We start from the raw sequence: 21,220 nt of genomic DNA, 5'->3' as shown, positions 1-21,220 counted from the left end.
AGGTCCATAGCGCAACTCTGCGTGACCATGAGAGCATTTTGACATACATATTGAGTTGTGGGTTCATGTTTGGATAATTAGAATGTCCGGATAGTAAGAAGTTTTTTCCTGGCATTTTGAGGTTCGAATTATCCGGATTTCACCTGTTTTTTTCACCTGTAGTAGTATTTATTATTTTACGAGGGGAATCCCCACAGACTGTAAGTCTTTTTACAGGGTACCCTAGTGCGGTGTAGATATCGGTTGTGTTCTCTCACTTACTTCAAGTACCTTCATATGACTGCTTTGCGGCGTGGGCTCCGGTGCGGCTAACGCACCCCGGAAAATATGGTGCACTTCGTCATACTACGCTGTATTGCGCCCCTGATGAACTATTGGATGCACTCCAGGCTCAAAGCATGTGAACGTGCAGTTGAAAAGCAGTTGAAGTGCAAATGCTGGGGCTTGGCAATCACAACCACTCTATCCAGTTGCAAAATTTACTCACATCTGACAAATTGGGCGATTGGCATGAAATATCATAATGATGGGAGAAGAGAGGTACCACCACCTCGAGAGTCGCCGTGCTCGCGAGAGGCTACATCGACAAAAAGCAACAACGGAGCAAATATCCCGTTGTTTGGAGACTCGCTGACTTCGTGACAAGATGCGTCGCCAGCAAGAGACCGCTGAACAGGCATCCAGTCGGCAGGAGAAAAGACGTGATCTTGCTCGAACAAGCTCAGTGTGTGGTGACTACGGTCCGTGGGCATAGGGCCGTCATCACGTGACGCACCATGGCTGCCCCTATCCCGTGCATGTCTCGTGCCATGCCGGCAAAGACTGCTGGCCACATGTTGAAATACGGCTTTCAACTGCTGGACCACAAAGTGAAGCCACTAGGTAGACTGTATGTGCATTAGAAGTGTATCGAGGGAATGCATGCAGCGCAGGACGATAGTGCAGGTTGGATCCCAGGTTATGGATTGGAAAAAGGGAAAGAAAAAAAATCAAATAAGATAGTGTAATAGCATAATACGAGAGCGCTTGAAAGCTCAGGGCCCTCGCTAAGCTTTTTTTTTGCCTCGGTCATCATGCACGTTATTCAAACTGATGGAAACGTTTTTGCAATACAATGATGTAGCCGATGATTATATTGCAAACATGTTTCCATCAGTTTAAATAACGTGCATGAGGGTCTTGGAAAAAAAACCATTAGCATAGGGCGCTGAGCTTTCAAGCTCTCTCGAAGTTCAGCCCCATATTTTGTTTTGTCAATCATGTAGCTGCAGCCATCACTCCCAAACCTCAACCTTTAGCTGTGGATCTCTGCAACCCTCCAACTGCTCCACTCAATGGCTATCTTGCCATCAAGCCAAACGGCAACGGTATTGGCGCTGTCGCTTACGTTCTGTGCAATGCCGGATACAACACCAAGTCCCATAAGATGACCTGCCAGCGTCCTGCTGGCAGCGTAGCTAAGCCAACGTGGACCTCAGTATATTGCAATCGTGAGTTATGCTCCAGTTCCCTCCTTTCTAAATATCGTGCTAATGTGCGGTGTAGATATCTGCTGCATTCTCTCATTTTCTCGTGTGTATGTGTCTGTGTGTGCACGCACGCACACGTGTGTGTATGTGTCTGTGTATGTGCTTACATGTGCAAGTATGCGCTCCGTAGCATTATCGTAAGCATGTGTGGCATGAACCATTACTCACTGACTTGGGGATCAGTTGGAGATTGTTCTATTACTCAATCTGCAGACAGAACTGTTTTGACCTTTGTGGACTCATGAGCACAGCACAGAGGAAATAAGGCCAAACCTGGTAGGAATGAAAAATATATTTTCCAAAGCCAGATTTAAACCAGGCCCAAACGTACCATTCCCAGGGTGCTCAAATTGCCCAGTCAGTGAGCTCTGCATAAGATTGAGATTGTTCTATTACAAATTTTTCCAGTTTTGCTGACCTGCTTCCCTTGCTCTGTCCCTATGTGGGTAGTTTTTTCTTCTTCTTTTTGTCTGACCATCTGGTCATTTATCTCTCTGTCTGTCCGTCTGTCCATCCATTCATGTTGCGATATATGCCACTCCATGTCTGTGTATGTGTATCAGCTGTATGTGTGTTTGTGTGTGCGTTTGTGTGTTTGTGTGCATTTGTGTGTGTGTGTGTGTGCGCACGCACGTGTGCGTTAGTTTTGGCTGCCCAAAATAAGGCAGTGGAAAACGTTTCTAATGAAATAATTTCATTTGTTTGTCTTCTTTCAAGCACTCTCGAAGTTCAACCTCATATTTTGTTTTGTCACTCATGTAGCTGCAGCCATCACTCCCAAACCTCAACCTTTAGCTGTGGATCTCTGCAACCCTCCAACTGCTCCACTCAATGGCTATCTTGCCATCAAGCCAAACGGCAACGGTATTGGCGCTGTCGCTTACGTTCTGTGCAATGCCGGATACAACACCAAGTCCCATAAGATGACCTGCCAACGTCCTGCTGGCAGCGTAGCTAAGCCAACATGGACCTCTGTATATTGCAATCGTGAGTTATGCTCCAGTTCCCTCCTTTCTAAATATCGTGCTAATGTGCGGTGTAGATATCTGCTGCGTTCTCTCATTTTACTTCCTATACCATCAAATACCTGCTTTGTGTGCATGTGTGCATGTGTGTGTGTGCATATTTGTTTTTGTTTGTGTGTTTCTGTATCTGTGTGTGTGTGTGTGTGTGTGTGTGTGTCCCATATGGTGCAGTGGTATGTGCAGCGATTTCCAATCGATAGGTTGCGGGTTCGATTCCCGACGATTATGGTCACACACGTCTTTCTTCTCTTTCTCAGACTCGTCCTGACTTTTCTTTCATTCTCCTGGGTGGTTACCAACAGCCAGTGCATGCCGGAGTATGTGGGTGTGATGTGTGAGCGGGAAAAAAAAGAAAAAAAAGAAAAAAGACCAAAAATAGGGATTCACTGGCCAGAAAAGTCACTTCAAATAGCTGTATGGTGTAGACCAGGCTGAATAGTGATGGTCAATTCTTCAGCCTTGCAAGCTGTTGAATGGTGTAATCCCAGCACAAGTTGCTATGGCTTCTGCCGTAGCATTGCTATCATCGCCTCCGGCGATGGGCGTCAAAGGTCAAAGGTCAAAGGTGTGTGTGTGTGTGCAGGTGAGGTGTGTGTGCTCGCACATGCATGCATGTGTGTGTGCACGCGTGTGTCCGTGTGTATGTGTCTATGTATGTGCTTACATGTGCAAGTATGCGCTTACTATCATTATCGTAAGCATGTGTGGCATGAAGCATTACTCACTGACTTGGGGATCAGTTGGAGATTGTTCTATTACTCAATCTGCAGACAGAACTGTTTTGACCTTTGTGGACTCATGAGTGCAGCACAGAGAAAACGAAGCCAAAGCTGGTAGCAATGAAAAATACATTTTCCAAAGCCAGATTTCAACCAAGCCCAAATGTACCTTTGCCAGAGTGCTCAAACTGTCAAGTCAGTGAGCTCTGCATAAGATTGAGATTGTTCTATTACGAATTTTTCCAGTTTTGCTGACCTGCTTCCCTTGCTCTGTCCCTATGTGGGTAGTTATCTTTCCTTTTTGTCAGACCATCTGCTTATTTATTTCTCCGTCTGTCTGTCTGTCCATCCATTCATGTTGAGATATATGCCACTACACTTCTATGTGTTTGTGTCAGTTGTATGTGTGTTTGTGTGTGTTTTTGTGTGTGCGTTTGTGTGTGTGCATTTGTGTGTGTGTGTGTGTGTTTGTGTGTGTGTGTGTCATAATGGGATGGTCTAAGACCATGATTGAGAAACAGAGGGTACCAGGTTCAAATCCTGCTTGGAAGCGGAAGGAATTTTTCCAGCCGTGCTGCGATCCACAGTTAATTGGGAACTCGTGGCCTGGCACGAGGAAAACATGGATGCAGTGAATGGGATTTTCAGTCTTTGACCACATGATGGTGAGCTGATCTACTCACCTCCCACCGCTTTAGGAGCTGCATCTGTGCCTTGATCCTTGAAGGGTGGTGGCGTTCCTACGGATGCGGAAAACTCGGCCTCTATATAGAGAAACCGAGTCTGACGCGAACCGTGAAATGAAATGTGTGTGTGTGTGTGCGCACGCACGTGTGCGTTAGTTTTGGCTGCCCAAAATAAGGCAGTGGAAAACGTTTCTAATGAAATAATTTCATTTGTTTGTCTACTTTCAAGCTCTCTCAAAGTTCAACCTCATATTTTGTTTTGTCACTCATGTAGCTGCAGCCATCGCCCCCAAACCTCACCCTTCAGCTGTGGATCTCTGCAACCCTCCAACTGCTCCACTCAATGGCTATCTTGCCATCAAACCAAACAGCAACGGTATTGGCGCTGTCGCTTACGTTCTGTGCAATGCCGGATACAACACCAAGTCCCATAAGATGACCTGCCAACGTCCTATTGGCAGCGTAGCTAAGCCAACGTGGACCTCTGTATATTGCAATCGTGAGTTATGCTACAGTTCCGCCCTTACCAGATTATTATTATTATTATTATTATGAAATGACCCAAAGGCAATGTGCCTATCGAGGGGTTCATTTGATTGAAAGAACAGTAGATGTAGATGTATGTGCAAAGAGAAGTAGGGATTGATGAGGAGAGAAATGGGGAAAATCAACTGCAAGGTGGCGGAATTCCGTTGATTGCATAGGCATAGTCAGCTGTAAATTTCCTGAGGGATATCGTGCTAATGTGCGGTGTAGATATCTGCTGCGTTCTCTCAGTTTAATAAGACAATAAGCAGAATCAGTGAAGTGGACATTGGACGTAGTCATGAACAAAAATATAAGATGGATAAAAAAGTTGGATAGAAAAGTTTCCGAACACGTTTTCTAGGGACATTCATCAGGGAAAAAACTGAAATCTAGCAATAAACAACGATATATACGTGGAAGAGTACGACATGCAGCATGTTAAAGAAAATAGGAGAAAAGAAGGTGAAGTGCGAAAGACAAGAGAAGTGTGAACTAATAACAGTTGTGGGCAGGTGAGAAATAATAACGATGTGAGACTCAGAGAGGGTGAAGTGTAAGGAGTACGCGCATGGGTATGTTGGTGGGTGTTTATTACTAGATTTCAGTATTGAGACGTATTTTCCCTGATGAATGTCTCTAGAAAACGTGTTCGGAAACCTTTTTATGCAACTTTTTTATCCATCTTTAATTTTTGTTCATGACTACGTTGAATGTGCGCTTTGCTGATTCTGCTTATTGCCTTATTAAAGTTATTGTCTCAGCGCCGCTTGTTCATATCTCTCATTTTACTTCCTATACCATCATATACCTGCTTTGTGTGCATGTGGGCATGTGTGTATCTGTGCATGTGTGCATGTGTGCATGTGTGTGTGTGTGTGTGCTTGTTTGTGTGTGTTAGTTTTGGCTGCCCAAAATAAGGCAGTGGAAAACGTTTCTAATGAAAAAAATTCATTTTTTTGTCTACTCAGTTGGTAAAGTGGCGACGTCACCATTGGCAACCAACTTTAGCGGCGTCAGCTGTCAGTCTGTCACCGGGGCACTGATGTGCACCGACCCGCAAATCACGGCCGTACCCAAGTTCACCGCCGACACGTCATTGTTCACCATTCTGTGAGTCACGTCCAAACTGAGTGCTACTTGAACGTCTGCTTTTAAAAACTAATTTGTAAATGGAAGCCAAGAAAATGGAGGGCACAGGTTATGCGTCTGAGTCCACTAACTAAACTAGGTATTGAACAGTCAGACATGCACAAGGTACTGGTAGCACCAGACTGACACTGTTTTCCTCGTTTTCATTTTAAATGTTTTTCTTGGCTCACCATCTGAGTAGAGTGAGACCTGTCAAGGCGACCACTCAAATAAGGTGACCACCTGTCCTACAAGACCACTGAAACCAGAATCAAGGGATGGTGTTTCCAGTCAAACGACCCTGGATAGGGAGACCACCTGGTAACAAAGACTACCGTTTGATGGTCCCTTGATAGGTTTTTTTAACTGTACTTACTAAAACTCATTTTGTAACTCATTTTTTTGTGTGATCATCACGATACTTTGCACACTCTGACAGCGTCCCCCTTGAGATAATCGTCTGCATGATTCAAAATCATTCCACAAGGCAGAACAACAGAGACCAAAAATCTTTCTCGTTACTCCGAGTTTCGTGTTCATAAACACGAAACTCGGAGTAACGAAAACGGTTTTTGGTCTCTGTTGTTCTGCCTTGTGTAGTACGCTCTGCCCTTGTTAGGGTGTTGAGTACTATTTGCAGCAAGGACTTCAGGCACTTTGTGATTTTAATCATTATATACATATTATATTTTCACAATGAAAAATATCAATTGTGCACTCATAACCGTGTATAAACAATTAAAATGAAACAATTCCAGAACGTTTTCGTGTGACCATCATCAGTGGAACATCGTCACATAGTAAGAATCACTAAAACAACCAGTTATATAGCTAGAGTAATATGAAAAGAAGCGTGAGAATGCAGCACAGCTAGCGGTTATGCATAACGCGTGTAGTGTGAACCTTTGCAGTGTATCTGAGAATGGTAGCAGCAGATGAATGTGGCAGCTGTGAGTGCGTGTGGGCAAAAAACTGGTGAGTGCGTATTATTTAAAAAGTGTGAGTGCTACAACATTTTCTTTTTGCTTGCATAGAACAGGGTCACGTGTGCGAATATATACACACGAATATATAATTATTATTGTTGTTTTAGTGATTCTTACTATGTGACGATGTTCCACTGATGATGGTCACACGAAAACGTTCTGGAATTGTTTCATTTTAATTGTTTATACATGGTTATGAGTGCACAATTGATATTTTTCATTGCTATTAATATTTTTACGACTGTTGTCTCCTCGTCGGTTATTATATTTTCATTTACTCTTCTGAATGCTCTTCATCATTTTGTAGGAACTAGGTCTGTGGACCTGGTGAGAAGGTAGTAATGCCTGTTCACTTGGTGAAGTAAAATAAAAGAAACAAACAAACAACACGAGTCGAAGGTTCGATGGACTTCTCGTGTGCTCTGGATGGCAGTCGTGAGTCAGCCAAGTGTCGAGTCAAGTCGACGGAATAGCACTAGCTCCAGTGTGGGGAGCAAACCCTTTCCTAGCAATCATCGCCAAAGTCGTAACCACTATTTCCAACAAAAAAAACAAGAAGAGTAGCCATTGAAAAGGGACACTTTGTGCCACTCATCTGCACTGTTATGACATCAACGACAATAAGAGCATGTAATGGATGTTTTACTCCGAGTTTCACGCACTATTAAACGATCTGACATCACAAAACATTTTCCGATGATCGCTTAGTGCGGTAAACTCGGAGTGGAACTCCTTTTCCATCTGCTCGTTCTTGTTGGAACTAGCTCTGCCTTTCGGTATTTTGTGCACTCTATTGGACAGCCTAAAACCTCTCTGTTTTGTAGTTATCACGTCAGGATGTCATTTTCTTTGATTGTGAAATTGTGACGCGTGCTGTGTTTAAATCGCTTTTTCTTGCTTCTCTTTGTTCTTCTTTGGCCCCTGTTTCAGCGTGTTGGACACATGTGCAGTGAGGTATCTTCCTGCGCGATCCTTCAGGGACTTCCCAAGGGTGAAGGGCCTGTAAGTGATTGCTGTTGTGGTCTGGCTTTCATGTTCAGTGGAATGCCTTTTTTAACAGGAACTCTTTAACTCTTGCAGTTGGGCAGTGATCGGAAAGTTTGGCTGGATATTGCACACAGATGTACTGACTCTGCATGAAATTTGATTTTGATTTTACTGGATCTCAACTTTCCCATGTCCCCTGAATTTGTCCAGGTAGCCCCTACTACTAGCTACTATGAATTGTACGTCAGATTCGAATGTTTCACCTAATTTATTGCTGCATACAGATGTGTTAATCCCATAATAATTCTTTGTTTGGGCTACATGCGAACTGTGTTTATTATTATTATTATTTCAAACTGTTACTAACTAGAATGAGTAGCCACAACCCCCCCCCCCCCCCCCAGCCCCCACACCCCACCCCCACAGCCCCCCACAGCCCCCCAAGGCCCCTACAGCCCCCACAGCCTCCCACAGCCCCCCTCACAGCCCCCCCCCCCCCCCAGCTCACTCCAGGCAACCTCCCAACCCCCTCCCAGCCCCCTTCATTGTCGTAAACGTCATCTTTTCTTGTCTTCACATAAGTATTTTAATTGTTTCGTTTGGTGTTGTTTTCTGTTGTCACTCCTCCTCAAGACTACTGGACAGTAATGGTCTGCAGACAATGGACAAGGATGCGTTCCAAAGTCTTGCCATCGTCACCTTGTTAGTGTCCTATCAACTGGCATGCATAACTTTACTGTAGGGGCATTTCTCGTGTTTTCTTCCTTGCTTCTTCATTTAGTGCATTCCAAATGGGTGTATTTATTTATTTATTTTATTATATAAACGGTGGAGACGATGTGCAATAAAACGATGAAAATATGAAGAAATGGTGTAGGGAAAAAATATATGGATTCAAACAAGTTTTCGTACAACACTCATCAGGAATCGTCGTTGTACTAAAGGACACTGAAACAAAAATTGAAATTGTTCAGTTCTCGCTTTGATTGTTAAAATTCACACTTGTAAATTTCACTGTTGTTGCTCTTAGTGTTATTTCTCTAACTTAGATTTTCTATAATAGTTCAATTTTTGTTTCAGTGTCCTTTAGTACAACGACGATTCCTGATGAGTGTTGTACGAAAACTTGTTTGAATCCATATATTTTTTCCCTACACCATTTCTTCATATTTTCATCGTTTTATTTTATTATATTTTTTAATATGTTCACATAACCAGCTCGAGAAGAATAAGGAAAGACAATGGTATGGAGACTAGGACAAACTGACAACTAGTGAGCAGGCACTGTACCAAGACGCAGCAGTGATGGTGGGGCATTGATGACTCTGCCGACTATTTATGCAATCTTCTTCCAAGAAAGAGTTCACATCCCTAGTACAACTGTGTACTTCAACCTTGCGAATAATGGCGGCCGGCTATGAGAAAAGCGCTGCTATTCGCGATGTTAAAAAGATTCAGTCAATTGGCGACTGGGTATGACGATGACAGTCATTGTTATTCGCTATTTTATTTATTTATTTTTATTTTATTATTGTAGAAAGGAAAAGGAAATATGGATACGAATTAAGAGTAACTCTCCGTCACTGTAACCAGATGCTATATACAGTCAGAAAGTGCAACAACTAGGCACAAAACTGACAGAGTACTGAGACATTCGACGTCCTGACACCTAGCTTCAACACATCTCCGCAGCACTAACCGACAGCCTTCCAACTTGGAAGGTTCAAGGTTATGGAAAGACCAAAGAGGGGAAGGTTATTATTTTTTAATAAAGGATTGGGAGAACTTCACAAATTCAAAGGATCAGTTGGGGAAGTGAGCTGCCTCGAAAGAGAAAAAAATGCCAGACCCACCAGGACTCGAACCCGGGACCTTGCTTGTCATGACCAATGCTCTAACCACTGAGCTATGGGGCCTGCCTGAACCTAGAAGGTGCTGACAAGTTTCATTTAATCCTTGGCTCTCCATTTAAGTCTTACATTGTTATTCGCTATCTGTTATACCCTATATTTTTATATACAAGGTTGAGTGCATCCCCAATCTAACGTTCTTCAGATGCCCGATGAGTTCTGGAGAAAAAAATGTCCCAACGAATCGGTGTTCGTTGGCTGTGGATTGGTTGTGTTTCTATCAATAACCCTTCCGACACATTTCGCGTTTCTTCTGATGATATTCCCTGATAGGATCTTGGACAATAATAGACTTGCCAGCATTCACCCGAACACGTTCAAGCCATTAGCAAGCACACTTCAGGTCCTGTAAGTAAGGTTCCCTCTGTTTAGAAGCAATTGTGCAATCTAATGCAGCTGTAGTATAGGTCATTTCCAAACATACATAATGTGTACACAGTCGTCCCTCTTTGATGCAGCACAATATTATAAACAAGCATTCTCAACGAACCAGCACATCTGTGCACATCCGTGTTTTTCTTTCTCTCCTCCTCGCCAATGGACCAGTGCTGCATGCGTGCGTGTGAAAAATGTCTGTGTGTGTATGTGTGTGCGTGTGTGTATGTGTGTGTGTGTGTGTGTGTGTGTGTGTGTGTGTGTGTGCATGTGTGTGTGTGTGTGTGTGTGTGTGTGTGTGTGTGTGTGTGTGCGCGTGTGCGTGTATGTGTGTGTGTGTGTGTGTGTATGAAAACTGATCTTCACCAAATATGATCAAACCATCCTTCTTTAATGCGATGAATAATATCCGTGTGGCGGACATTATGAAACAACAAACAAGAATATCATGAATGTACATGTAAGTGTTCCTATCCAATTAGCATTGAATTTGTTTCATTGATCGTATGCTTTCTTCTAATCTATGTTTCTGCTGTCACAGGAAGATTGCAGATAATCTGCTCACGACTATCCTTCCCGGCACATACTCCGGCCTTGGCGCACTCGTCACTCTGTAAGGAGATTTGTGCAAACGGCGGGGTTGTCCAAGCCACACTAGAGAGGTTAAGATGCACGTTATTTCTAACGTGACGCAAAAGTTCAGTTCGTGTTATTTGGCTTGTGCGTCGAAAAAACAATGCGAGTGGCCTGCAGCTCGCGTCGAAATTAGGAGTTTTACGCCAAATTTGACGTGAAATTGCGCGTCACGTCGGAAATATCGTGCACCTCTCTATTATCTGCGCTCTTTTCACTGTTATGAAGCTGCTTGGAGATATTATGCATTCAGTCAGGCGCTTGTTATGACTAGGCGGTAGCTCCAACACTCAGCGTAAGAATGTTTGCGGGAAAGGTGACAGTTGTTGGGGGTGACCAATATGGAAGGGAACACAAGCACAAGGCACATTACCACCATCCTTTTTCACAAGATTGGAAAGTTCTGGAATTGCCTTCTGCCTCACCTTACCTCAACAGACTCTCTCTCTCTCTCCCCCCCCTCCTCCCTCTCTCTCTCTCTCTCTCTCTCTCTCTCTCTCTCTCTCTCTCTCTCTCTCTCTCTCTCTCTCTCTCTCTCTCTCTCTCTCTCTCTCTCTCTCTCTCTCTCTCTCTCTCTCTCCCTCTCTGTCCTGCATCTCCCTACCCTACCCTTTCCTATTCTCTCTGTGCGTCTCTCTTCCCATCTCCAGTGACTTGAGTGGTAATAAGTTGGCCACAGTGTCCACCGCTACATTGGACTCCATAAAGAGAACAGCAACAGTGTAAGTGTTGGTATTACATAACAAGAGGACTGAGAAAGTGTTTTTACTCCGAGTTTCACGCACTCTAAGCGATCATCAGAAAACTGTTTTCTGATGATCGCTTAGTGCGTGAAACTCAGAGTAAAAACACTTTCTCCGTCGTCTTATTGTGTGAAACAGCTCTGCCTCTCGGTATTGAGCACTCTCTTGTACCGCCTGGAACCTCTCTGAACCTCTCTGGAACCTCTCTCTCTGTAAGTGTTGGTATTATTGCAATACAGAACGTTTTTTTAAATGGCAATGAATAAAACTAATTGTGCACTCATGAGTCATAACCATGTACATGTTTAAAACAATAATTATTACTTAATGAAAAAATTCCATAACGAAAGAAAGAAAACGTTGTAGCACTCACACTCTTCAAATAATACGCACTCGCCCTTTGTTGTCCACACACGCACACATGTGACATAGCTGCCTCATCCATTTACCGCTGCAATTTTCACATTTACATTGTAATACATAAACTCACACTGCTGATGTAATTGACGCTATGTGTAACAGCGAGCTGCTATTTTGTGAATATTATTCTAGCTATATAACTGGTTGTTTTAGTGATTTTTACCATGTGACAATGTTCCACTGGTGATAGTCGCGAGAAAACTTTATGGATTTTTTTCATTTTAGTAATACATTTCCCGCTTTGATTGTTAAAATTCACACTTGTAAATTTCACTGCTGTTGCTCTTAGTGTTATTTCTCTAACTTTGATTTTCTATAATAGTTCAATTTTTGTTTCAGTGTCCTTTAGTACAACGACGATTCCTGATGAGTGTTGTACGAAAACTTGTTTGAATCCATATTTTTTCTCTACACCATTTCTTCATATTTTCATCGTTTTATTGCACATCGTCTCCACAGTTTTTACATTGCATGAATAAAGTACACAAATGTCGGTTCAGCTAATTTTATTGATTGCGGTTATCAAATTTTAGTAATAATTATTGTTTTGTACATGTACATGGTTATGACTCATGAGTGCACAATTAGTTTTATTCATTGCCGTTTTACGACTACTGTCTCCTCGTAGGTTGCAGAATGTTTTCATAGTGATAAATGCTGCACTGGGGTTAGAAAGTGAAATCCCACCGAAAGGTTTCAATACGAGCCTTTCAAGGAGCTATAGATGAACGCTATGGAGGAACTCCCCGTTCTTTTGCTGAATTGTCCAGACCAAGCGTATGTTTTTGATATCGCAACCAAGGGAACAAACTGTGAGATAGCCATTCTTTATTGGTGATGGATAACTACTATATTAACAAACACGTTAGAGATAATAATGTGAAATATACATGTGAAACGAAAAATGTTCTGAACCGTCCACTAGTAAGGGAAGACTACAATTTTCAAAGTGAATCCATCATGTTCATTCCCACTTCAAGCAAAACAATTTTCTCGCCGCTACACTCACCTGCGCTGCATACACTGCATCCATGCGTGAACTGAGTCTGTTTAAAAGATTGGTCACCGCACAGTGTGTTCTCTTGGTTGAGATACTGAAGTAGTTGTCTCCGAAACGCTTGTATAAGTATGCCATTTTTGGGGAAGGATATTTGTACAAAACTGCTCTTTTGAGGACTGCATGGCATCATTGTTTATTTGTACCTGACGATGGCAATGTTGCTGAAACGGTGTTGTACGGTAAGGATCGGTCAGGGTCCTGTGAAGTGGGTTTGGAGCGGGTCCACCCAATTACTTTCTACCGATGGATTGTAACAAGAGTGCACAAACAAGAGTATGCAACTGTGGTTATGGGTCAGTGCGCGGCGCGCTGCCTTCATTACGTAACTTGCCTTCATCACACTCTGAACGCATGTATTCAAGCTCACATTTTCTTGTACGAGTCCATCCGGTTCCCTACGGAAGTTCATTTCAAACCAGAGGGAAAGTGCGGTGTTTGATTTTCCGCAGTGCGCGGACTGCAGCTGAATGATGTAATGAAGGCAGCGCACCGCGCATCTGGCCCATAGAAAAGAGATCACAGTTGCATACTCTTGTTTATGGACTCTTGATTTTAGTGCTGGCGTATTGTCTCAGTATCCTTGTCTTTTTTTTTTTTGTCGTGTCCTCATCCAGCCTGTTGAACAACAACAGCCTGACGTGTTCTGTGAGCGGTGTCGAGGACATGTGCTCTTCGTCCTGGGGTAGAGTACATGGTACCTGTCTGGACTACTTCACTTCGGCGGATCAGCCCATCACAACATTCCGCTCTCTTCGTAAGTACATTCGGGAAGAGACGGGGATGATTGAAAAAAGGTCGAATCTGGGAAGGTTTCAAAAGGCATAATTATAATTCTTGTTCTTTGATGGAGTTAGCTGCTCTGGATAAATTTACCCCTCCCTGACACTCTCAGAAAATGGGCTTTTTAGTCCGATTAATTTTGTAGTATGAGATGATAACAGAATAGAGATTGACAACACGCAATACTTGCTCATAAGTCTTTTTAACCTGTGCTTTCTGTCAATCTTCATCCATCCGTCCATTTGAGCTGGTATAAAACGATGTATTGTTTTTCCGTGGGATGGTATTCCCAAAGCTGTCTCTTGTCTAGTGTGCATGTGGGTTAACTGTTATAAGCATGTGTGATTTGTGAGTCTTCAATATTGTCTTTTCAACCAACTAGCTACCGAACAATCAGATCACTGTCTTGCTATTACGGAGCTGTTTCAAAATTATTTCCCCTTTTGTTTGTTCTTTTTGGTCTGTTTGTGCCACAGATTGTGGCAAAGCTTTAGCAGTTGGTAAGTTGCAAGTAGGGAGAGATAAAGCATTTCCCTGGAGACAAGATTGCTATAACACACAGTAGCACATGTAGCACCAACTTCAGCATCAGTCAATGTCTGCAACGACCAAACACCACCCGACAGGGCCATTTTTTTCCGATTTTGCTCAAAGATGGCTCCTTTTATCCCTAGGTGGACCCCATTCACCTAATATGACGTTTGGTTCAAAAACCCTCCGTACTTTAGATACTGACCGAAATCAAAAATATCGATACAGATACGAACTGGCACACCTTCAAACAAGGTACAAAAATGAGCGTTCACTGTACAGTGGTGTTAGTTTGACATTGAGAGCAATGTATAATGCTGTGCTCTTCAGACACAATATTCCTCAGCCTATTCCTCAGCCTATTCCTCAGCCTACTCCTCGGCCTACTCCTCGGCCTATTCCTCAGCCTATTCCTCAGCCTATTCCTCAGCCTATTCCTCAGCCTATTCCTCAGCCTATTCCTCAGCCTATTCCTCAGCCTACTCCTCGGCCTACTCCTCGGCCTATTCCTCAGCCTATTCCTCAGCCTATTCCTCAGCCTATTCCTCAGCCTATTCCTCAGCCTACTCAAACTACCCAGAGATACAGACTGACAGGCAGACAGAGACGGAGAAAGAGGAAGAGGGTGAGAGGAAGAAAAGGAGAAATGGTGTGTCTGCTAGTGTGTGTGTGTGTATGTGTCTGTTTTGGTTGAAACGTATTCCATTGCATCATGTTTCATCTTGTTCTGATGTAGACTGGACGAAGGACTGTGGACTACCCTCGATCGCTGGTCATAGCGGTATATTCTCCTACACATCGACCGGCATCGGTGCTAAAGCACTCGCCATCTGCCAGGATGGGTATGCTACTCGTAATGGCAAAAGCACGATGACTTGCCATGCACCGACTTCCCCGGGTCTGAAGGCAGCGTGGAGTCCAGTATTTTGTGATCGTGAGTCGGCCCGCTTGCTTCCTTTAAGTATTTTATTTCGCATTGCCTTGACAGTTACGACCCCTCATACGACTAGATGCGCTGCAGGCTTCATCACTTGCATTTCATCTGCACAAACCGATGCTTGTGATTGACGACTGGCAGCCACTCTATGCAGATGCAATTTCACTCTAATCTGGCAATTGGGCGACTGGCCCGAAACGGCATAACATTGCAACACCAATAGATTATGGAGTGACTCCGACCTTTGACTGAGAGTTAGCAGCAACAGAGCAGAGGTGTTGTAAGTTGATAAGCTGCCCTTATTTTTAATTTTTTTATTGTGCCACTCATGTCTTTGCAGCCATCTCTAAGCGGACCAAAGACTACCTGTCAACAGTGGATCTCTGCAACCCTCCAACGGCTCCGCTTAACGGCTACATTGCCATTACACCCAACAGCAATGCTATTGGCGCTGTCGCCTACGCTCTGTGCAATGCCGGATACCATGCCAAGTCGCATAAGATGACCTGCCAACGTCCCGATGACAGTCTAGTTAAACCAACGTGGACCCCAGTGTACTGCACTAGTGAGTCCTGCTCCAGTTTCCCCTCTTTAACAGACACCGTGGTATTGTGTGGTGTAGATCTGTTGCCTTCTCTTCAAGTCTCTTACTCAAGTACTTTTTAAGTACCTTCATATTATGTCCTTTGTGTGCATGCATATGTGTGTGCACGTGTATGTGTATGTGTGTAAATGTGTATGTGTGTGTGTGTGCATGTGTATGTGTTTGCATGTGTATGTGTGTATGTGTATGTGTGTGCATGTGTGTGTGTGTGTGTGTGTGTGTGTGTGTGTGTGTGTGTGTATGTGTATGTGTTTGCATGTGTACGTGTGTGCATGTGTGTGCATGACCCTGCACGCGTGTGTGCTTGCATTAATTAACGAGTGTCCATGCGTGGATGTGTATATTTGTGATTGCGTGTGTGTGTGTCTGCAAGCATGTGCGTACACGCGGGCATGTGTGCGTGAACGTGTGCGAGTGTGCATGTGTGTGTGTGTGTGTGTGTGTGTGTGTGTGTGTGTGTGTGTGTGTGTGTGTGTGTGTGTGTGTGTGTGTGTGTGTGTGTGTGTGTGTGTGTGTGTGTGTGTGTGTGTGTGTGTGTGTGTGTGTGTGTGTGTGTGTGTGTGTGTGTGTGTGTGTGTGTGTGTGTGTGTGTGTGTGTGTGTGTGTGTGTGTGTGTGTGTGTGTGTGTGTGTGTGTGTGTGTGTGTGTGTGTGTGTGTGTGTGTGTGTGTGTGTGTGTGTGTGTGTGTGTGTGTGTGTGTGTGTGTGTGTGTGTGTGTGTGTGTGTGTGTGTGTGTGTGTGTGTGTGTGTGTGTGTGTGTGTGTGTGTGTGTGTGTGTGTGTGTGTGTGTGTGTGTGTGTGTGTGTGTGTGTGTGTGTGTGTGTGTGTGTGTGTGTGTGTGTGTGTGTGTGTGTGTGTGTGTGTGTGTGTGTGTGTGTGTGTGTGTGTGTGTGTGTGTGTGTGTGTGTGTGTGTGTGTGTGTGTGTGTGTGTGTGTGTGTGTGTGTGTGTGTGTGTGTGTGTGTGTGTGTGTGTGTGTGTGTGTGTGTGTGTGTGTGTGTGTGTGTGTGTGTGTGTGTGTGTGTGTGTGTGTGTGTGTGTGTGTGTGTGTGTGTGTGTGTGTGTGTGTGTGTGTGTGTGTGTGTGTGTGTGTGTGTGTGTGTGTGTGTGTGTGTGTGTGTGTGTGTGTGTGTGTGTGTGTGTGTGTGTGTGTGTGTGTGTGTGTGTGTGTGTGTGTGTGTGTGTGTGTGTGTGTGTGTGTGTGTGTGTGTGTGTGTGTGTGTGTGTGTGTGTGTGTGTGTGTGTGTGTGTGTGTGTGTGTGTGTGTGTGTGTGTGTGTGTGTGTGTGTGTGTGTGTCAGTGTGTGTGTGTGTGTGTGTGTGTGTGTGAACAGGTACTCATATCTGCATGGAACTCATAATATTATCATCTTCACCATTATGTAGACCATATAAAGTTTCATTCCACTCTCTCTCTTTTTTGGAGGAGTAACATTAAATTTCTCATCGGAAATGATTTAGTATCCTATTTCTGACAGAAAATATCAGTCACGCCAAAAGTAACGTCATGGAAATCCTCCCTGTGAGAATTGTAATGATTTGATTGTTTGAGGGGATCAAGTCTGAGAAAGACGTTATAATTTTTCTTTTTGCATTTCATTTTCCAATGTCTACTCAGTCGGTAAAGTAGTTCACACGTCACCACTGGCCACCAACTTTACCGGTGTCAACTGTCGGTCTGCATCTGGTACACTGATGTGCACCGACCCGAAGATCACGGCCGTACCCAAGTTCTCCGCTGACACGTCCTCGTTCACCATTCTGTGAGTCACGTCGGCGCGGAATGCTAGTTGATTACCTACATAAACTCCTATTGTTATCATGATACCTTGTACACCCTGGATAGCTCTCCCTTCAGATTAACCTGTGTTTGCGGAAACTGACACATTGTGCTACTCATCTGCATAGTTCTCATGCAGTATGTGAGTGTCTTTACCACTGTGAACTTCTCATGCCTACTGATCAAAACCTGTATGTGAGTGTCTTTACCACTGTGAACTTCTCATGCCTACTGATCAAAACCTGCAGAGGCTACTGTCAGTCTACAAATTTTCAGCGAGTTGAAATTTTGGCCATTTGGGGCTAAAACACATTTCGATCACATTAATTTTTCAGCCTTTACCCCTGCTGTCTGTATACACTGTCACACTGAACCTCGCAAAGCAAAATTTCGGCCGCAAATTTTAGGCCAAAAATGCCCAGGCCAAAAATAGTCGAAAATACATATGTGTATGCACCGAATATTTTGTTGATTTACAGAATTATCCCTTATTCTCGCTTCTCCTTGTTTTGTGTCTTGCCCCTGTTTCAGTGTGTTGGATTCATGTGCGGTGAAGTATCTTCCAGCTCGATCCTTCAAGGCCTTCCCCAAGGTGAAAGGCCTGTAAGTGATGGATCCTGTGTTCTGATTTTCATGTTCAGTGGAATAATTAAGCAGGCCTCAACCTGTTGCTAAGTAGCAAGAATACCGTATTTCCTCGATTAATAGACTCGGTCTTTTGTTTTTTGAAGAGGGTTGGACCCCTGGTCTCTTATTTGGGCATGGACCATTATTCGAGCACGGTCCACTATATTTTCATCGGCACATCGCTGGAAATGGTGAATTTTGTAACACGTCATAATATAGAAGTTCTATATTATGACTTGTTAAAAATCCACCATTTCCAGCGATGTGCCGATGAAAATATAGTGGCCCGTGCTCAAATAATGAAAGAAAGCACTAGCCACTACAAAAATTGTAGTTGCGCAACCTAAAATCGCGTCCTTTTTTGATCCACCACGTGCTTTCTTAGTGCGCATGCGCAAAGCGATGAACTCAAATAAGAGACCGGGTCTCTTATTCGGGCATGGTCTACTATTTTTCCGTGAGGCCTCTAGGAGGGTCTACTATTTGAGCATGGTCTATTATTCGAGCATGGTCCATTAATCGAGGAAATACGGTAGTCCTCCTCCCAGCCCTCTTCCAGTCTCCTCCCAGCCCACCTCCCACCCTCCTAGCCCATTTCTGCCCCCTCTCAGTCCCCTCGCAACCCCTCCCAGCCCTCTCAACCCGCCCACTCAACTCGTTCCAGCCCCTCCCAGCCCCATCCCGTTCCCCCAGGGCAGTAATCAATGTGCGAGGACAGGAAGAATCCAGTTTTGCAAGACGAGTATTCCATTCAGAAAAAACCACTCTACTTTACTGGGCAAAGTTCTTCAGTGTCCTAAACTTCATTTATTACTTCCCTTCACATAAGCATTTTAATTGTTTTGTTTTGCTGTTGTTTTCCGTTGTTACTCCACCTCAAGACTACTGGACAGTAACGGTCTGCAGACAATGGACAAGGATGCGTTCCAAGGTCTTGTCATCGTCACTTTGTGAGTGTAGTATCAACTGCACGCATAGCTTTACTGTTGGGCGATTTCACCCCATTTTTTGTTTGCTTTTTCTCATCTATTGCATTCCATGGGATATGTTGATGCAGTCTTCTTCAAAGAATCATGTCTCTACTACACTTTTATAAGTCTACCTCTCGAAGAATGGCCCTCGACGGGGTATGATAAGCATGCTGCTATGCGTGATGTCAAAGTATACAGTCAATTGCCGACTAGGTCTGAAGATGATGTCATTATTCGCAAGAATATTATGCAAGAGGTTGACTGTATCCTCGATGTAACGTTCTTCAGACACTCGATGAATTCCGGAGGAAATTGTTTCGGTCAAAACGAATTGTTGTCGGTTGGCTGTGGATTGATTGTGTTTCTATCAATAACCCTTCCGACACATTTCCCGTTTCTTCTTCTGATATTCACTGATAGGATCTTGGACAATAATAGACTTGCCAGCATTCACCCGGACACGTTCAAGCCCTTAGCAAGCACACTTCAGGTCCTGTAAGTATGGTTGTCTTTAAAAAAGATTTTGCACAATCCAATGCAGTGGTACGGAAGCACGGAAAAGGTGGTTCTTGACCAGGGAGTTGTACGGCTCCTTGTTCTTGACCTGCCCGGTACGCGAACCCTTCGAATTTTTTCTTTCTTTACAATTTTTGTACTATAGGTACTTTCCAAACACACACGACTTGTGTATTCAGTCACCCATCTTTGATCCAGCATGCTATATACCAGCACCCTTAACCTTCTTCCTGCCAGCATCATTTTTAAGAAACCGAAATTTTCATATCCATGCCCTCTGCACAAAGAAAAAGAATTGTTATCCAGCACCCTCCCAGGTCAGGAGACTTTCCGTAGCACAACTGGTGCCGGCTTACAAAGGTACCGCTATGCATATAAACTATGCACTAATGGACGGCTCGGACTGGTGGTGTTAGTGGACAGTATAGCGTAACTTGTTGTTCCTTGGTCCTTTCTCTTTTGTATAAATTAACTATGCACCGAATGGTTTGATGGAAAGCTGCGCGCATACTACTCGCACACTGTCTTCATCTTCCTCTCCTCCTCGCAAATAGGCAAACCTACAAACCGTAACTGTGTGATCCTTCTGAGAGTTAGAATATAAGTGTGAAACCAAAAAGCAAACCATGTTTCATCAGTGGTTTCAAAACGCTACGCGCTGCTTTCTTTCCTTTGATCAGGTGCTTTGTTCTGTTCTACGTTTGCTGTCACAGGAAGATTGCAGATAATCTGCTCACGTCTATCCTTCCTGGCACATACTCTGGCCTTGCCGCACTCAAGACTCTGTAAGGAGATTTTGTGCAACCGAGCGTGTAGCCCAAGCCTTCCTGACCCCTTTCCTCACTATCAAGATAGTGTTTCAACACTTCATGCATTCTGGCAGGCGGGTGTTCATGTTTTTCAACTCCGACATTCAATGCAAGAATGCTTACGGGAAGGTCACTCCATCTCTGTCTCGGTTTCTGCCTCTGTCTCTGTCTCCTTGCCTCTCTGTGTTTCTATGTCTGTCTCTGCCTCTGCCTCTGCATGCGTCTCTGTCTGACTACCTCTGTCCCGCATATCTCTCTATCTAATACTCTCTATCTTATACTATCTCTCTCTCTCTCTCTCTCTCTCTCTCTCTCTCTCTCTCTCTCTCTCTCTCTCTCTCTCTCTCTCTCTCTCTCTCTCTCTCTCTCTCTCTCTCTCTCTCTCTCTCCCCCCCCGTTCTCTCTCTCATAATCTGTATCTCTCTCCTCTCCTCATCAGGGACTTGAGCGGCAATAAGTTGACCACAATGACCACTGCTACATTGGACTCCATAAAGAAGTCAGCAACAATGTGAGTGCTGCTATTGTTGCGATTGAGAGTGACATGGTAGCAAGTGTACAGTACACCCAAAAGGTGCAACTCCAGCTATGGCATCTGTGACGGCAGAACTTCACATCATGTGATCAACCTGCACGCATTATTCACACGTGTCAGGTGGAGAAAATGTATGCAGAATAATGTAGTGCAAGATATTTTGTACAAAAAAAGAAAGGAACATATGGACACGAGTTAACCCTTTACCGTTTGTACGTACAAATTTCGACCGCTCGCGGTCGATGACTAGTGTGCGCACAGCGCTGGACTGGTTCACCGCAGAGAGCTGGGGTTTTCCCTACTGGTAGCCAAGATGTACGCGCAGAGGGTGCCGACAATTTTTTTGTGTGATGCAATATAAAAATTCGCGAAAATCGCGACTTGAAAAATGCGCTTTGGGAAA

The 21,220-nt window shown here is 44.0% G+C and overlaps 1 protein-coding gene across 1 annotated transcript in view; it reads left to right on the top strand.

Moving 5' to 3' along the window:
• The window catches only part of LOC135826243 (uncharacterized), a 38,941-nt gene that overhangs the window by 2,335 nt on the left and 15,386 nt on the right, over positions 1–21,220 (top strand). The window contains exons 3-21 of the mRNA XM_065338872.1: positions 1,266–1,490; positions 2,292–2,516; positions 4,234–4,458; positions 5,456–5,597; positions 7,532–7,603; positions 8,222–8,290; positions 9,772–9,846; positions 10,415–10,486; positions 11,157–11,228; positions 13,344–13,483; positions 13,986–14,009; positions 14,777–14,974; positions 15,318–15,542; positions 17,198–17,342; positions 17,891–17,962; positions 18,868–18,936; positions 19,378–19,452; positions 20,187–20,258; positions 20,722–20,793. Coding sequence (XP_065194944.1) covers positions 1,266–1,490; positions 2,292–2,516; positions 4,234–4,458; positions 5,456–5,597; positions 7,532–7,603; positions 8,222–8,290; positions 9,772–9,846; positions 10,415–10,486; positions 11,157–11,228; positions 13,344–13,483; positions 13,986–14,009; positions 14,777–14,974; positions 15,318–15,542; positions 17,198–17,342; positions 17,891–17,962; positions 18,868–18,936; positions 19,378–19,452; positions 20,187–20,258; positions 20,722–20,793 — 2,269 coding nt within the window. The remainder of the gene's footprint in view (positions 1–1,265; positions 1,491–2,291; positions 2,517–4,233; positions 4,459–5,455; positions 5,598–7,531; positions 7,604–8,221; positions 8,291–9,771; positions 9,847–10,414; positions 10,487–11,156; positions 11,229–13,343; positions 13,484–13,985; positions 14,010–14,776; positions 14,975–15,317; positions 15,543–17,197; positions 17,343–17,890; positions 17,963–18,867; positions 18,937–19,377; positions 19,453–20,186; positions 20,259–20,721; positions 20,794–21,220) is intronic.

The sequence above is a fragment of the Sycon ciliatum genome, chromosome 10 (assembly GCF_964019385.1).
Source record: "Sycon ciliatum chromosome 10, ocSycCili1.1, whole genome shotgun sequence".
Classification (NCBI taxonomy): domain Eukaryota; kingdom Metazoa; phylum Porifera; class Calcarea; order Leucosolenida; family Sycettidae; genus Sycon; species Sycon ciliatum.
The sequence above is the reverse complement of the archived record's forward strand: the minus strand, read 5'-3'. Positions and strand labels throughout refer to the sequence as shown.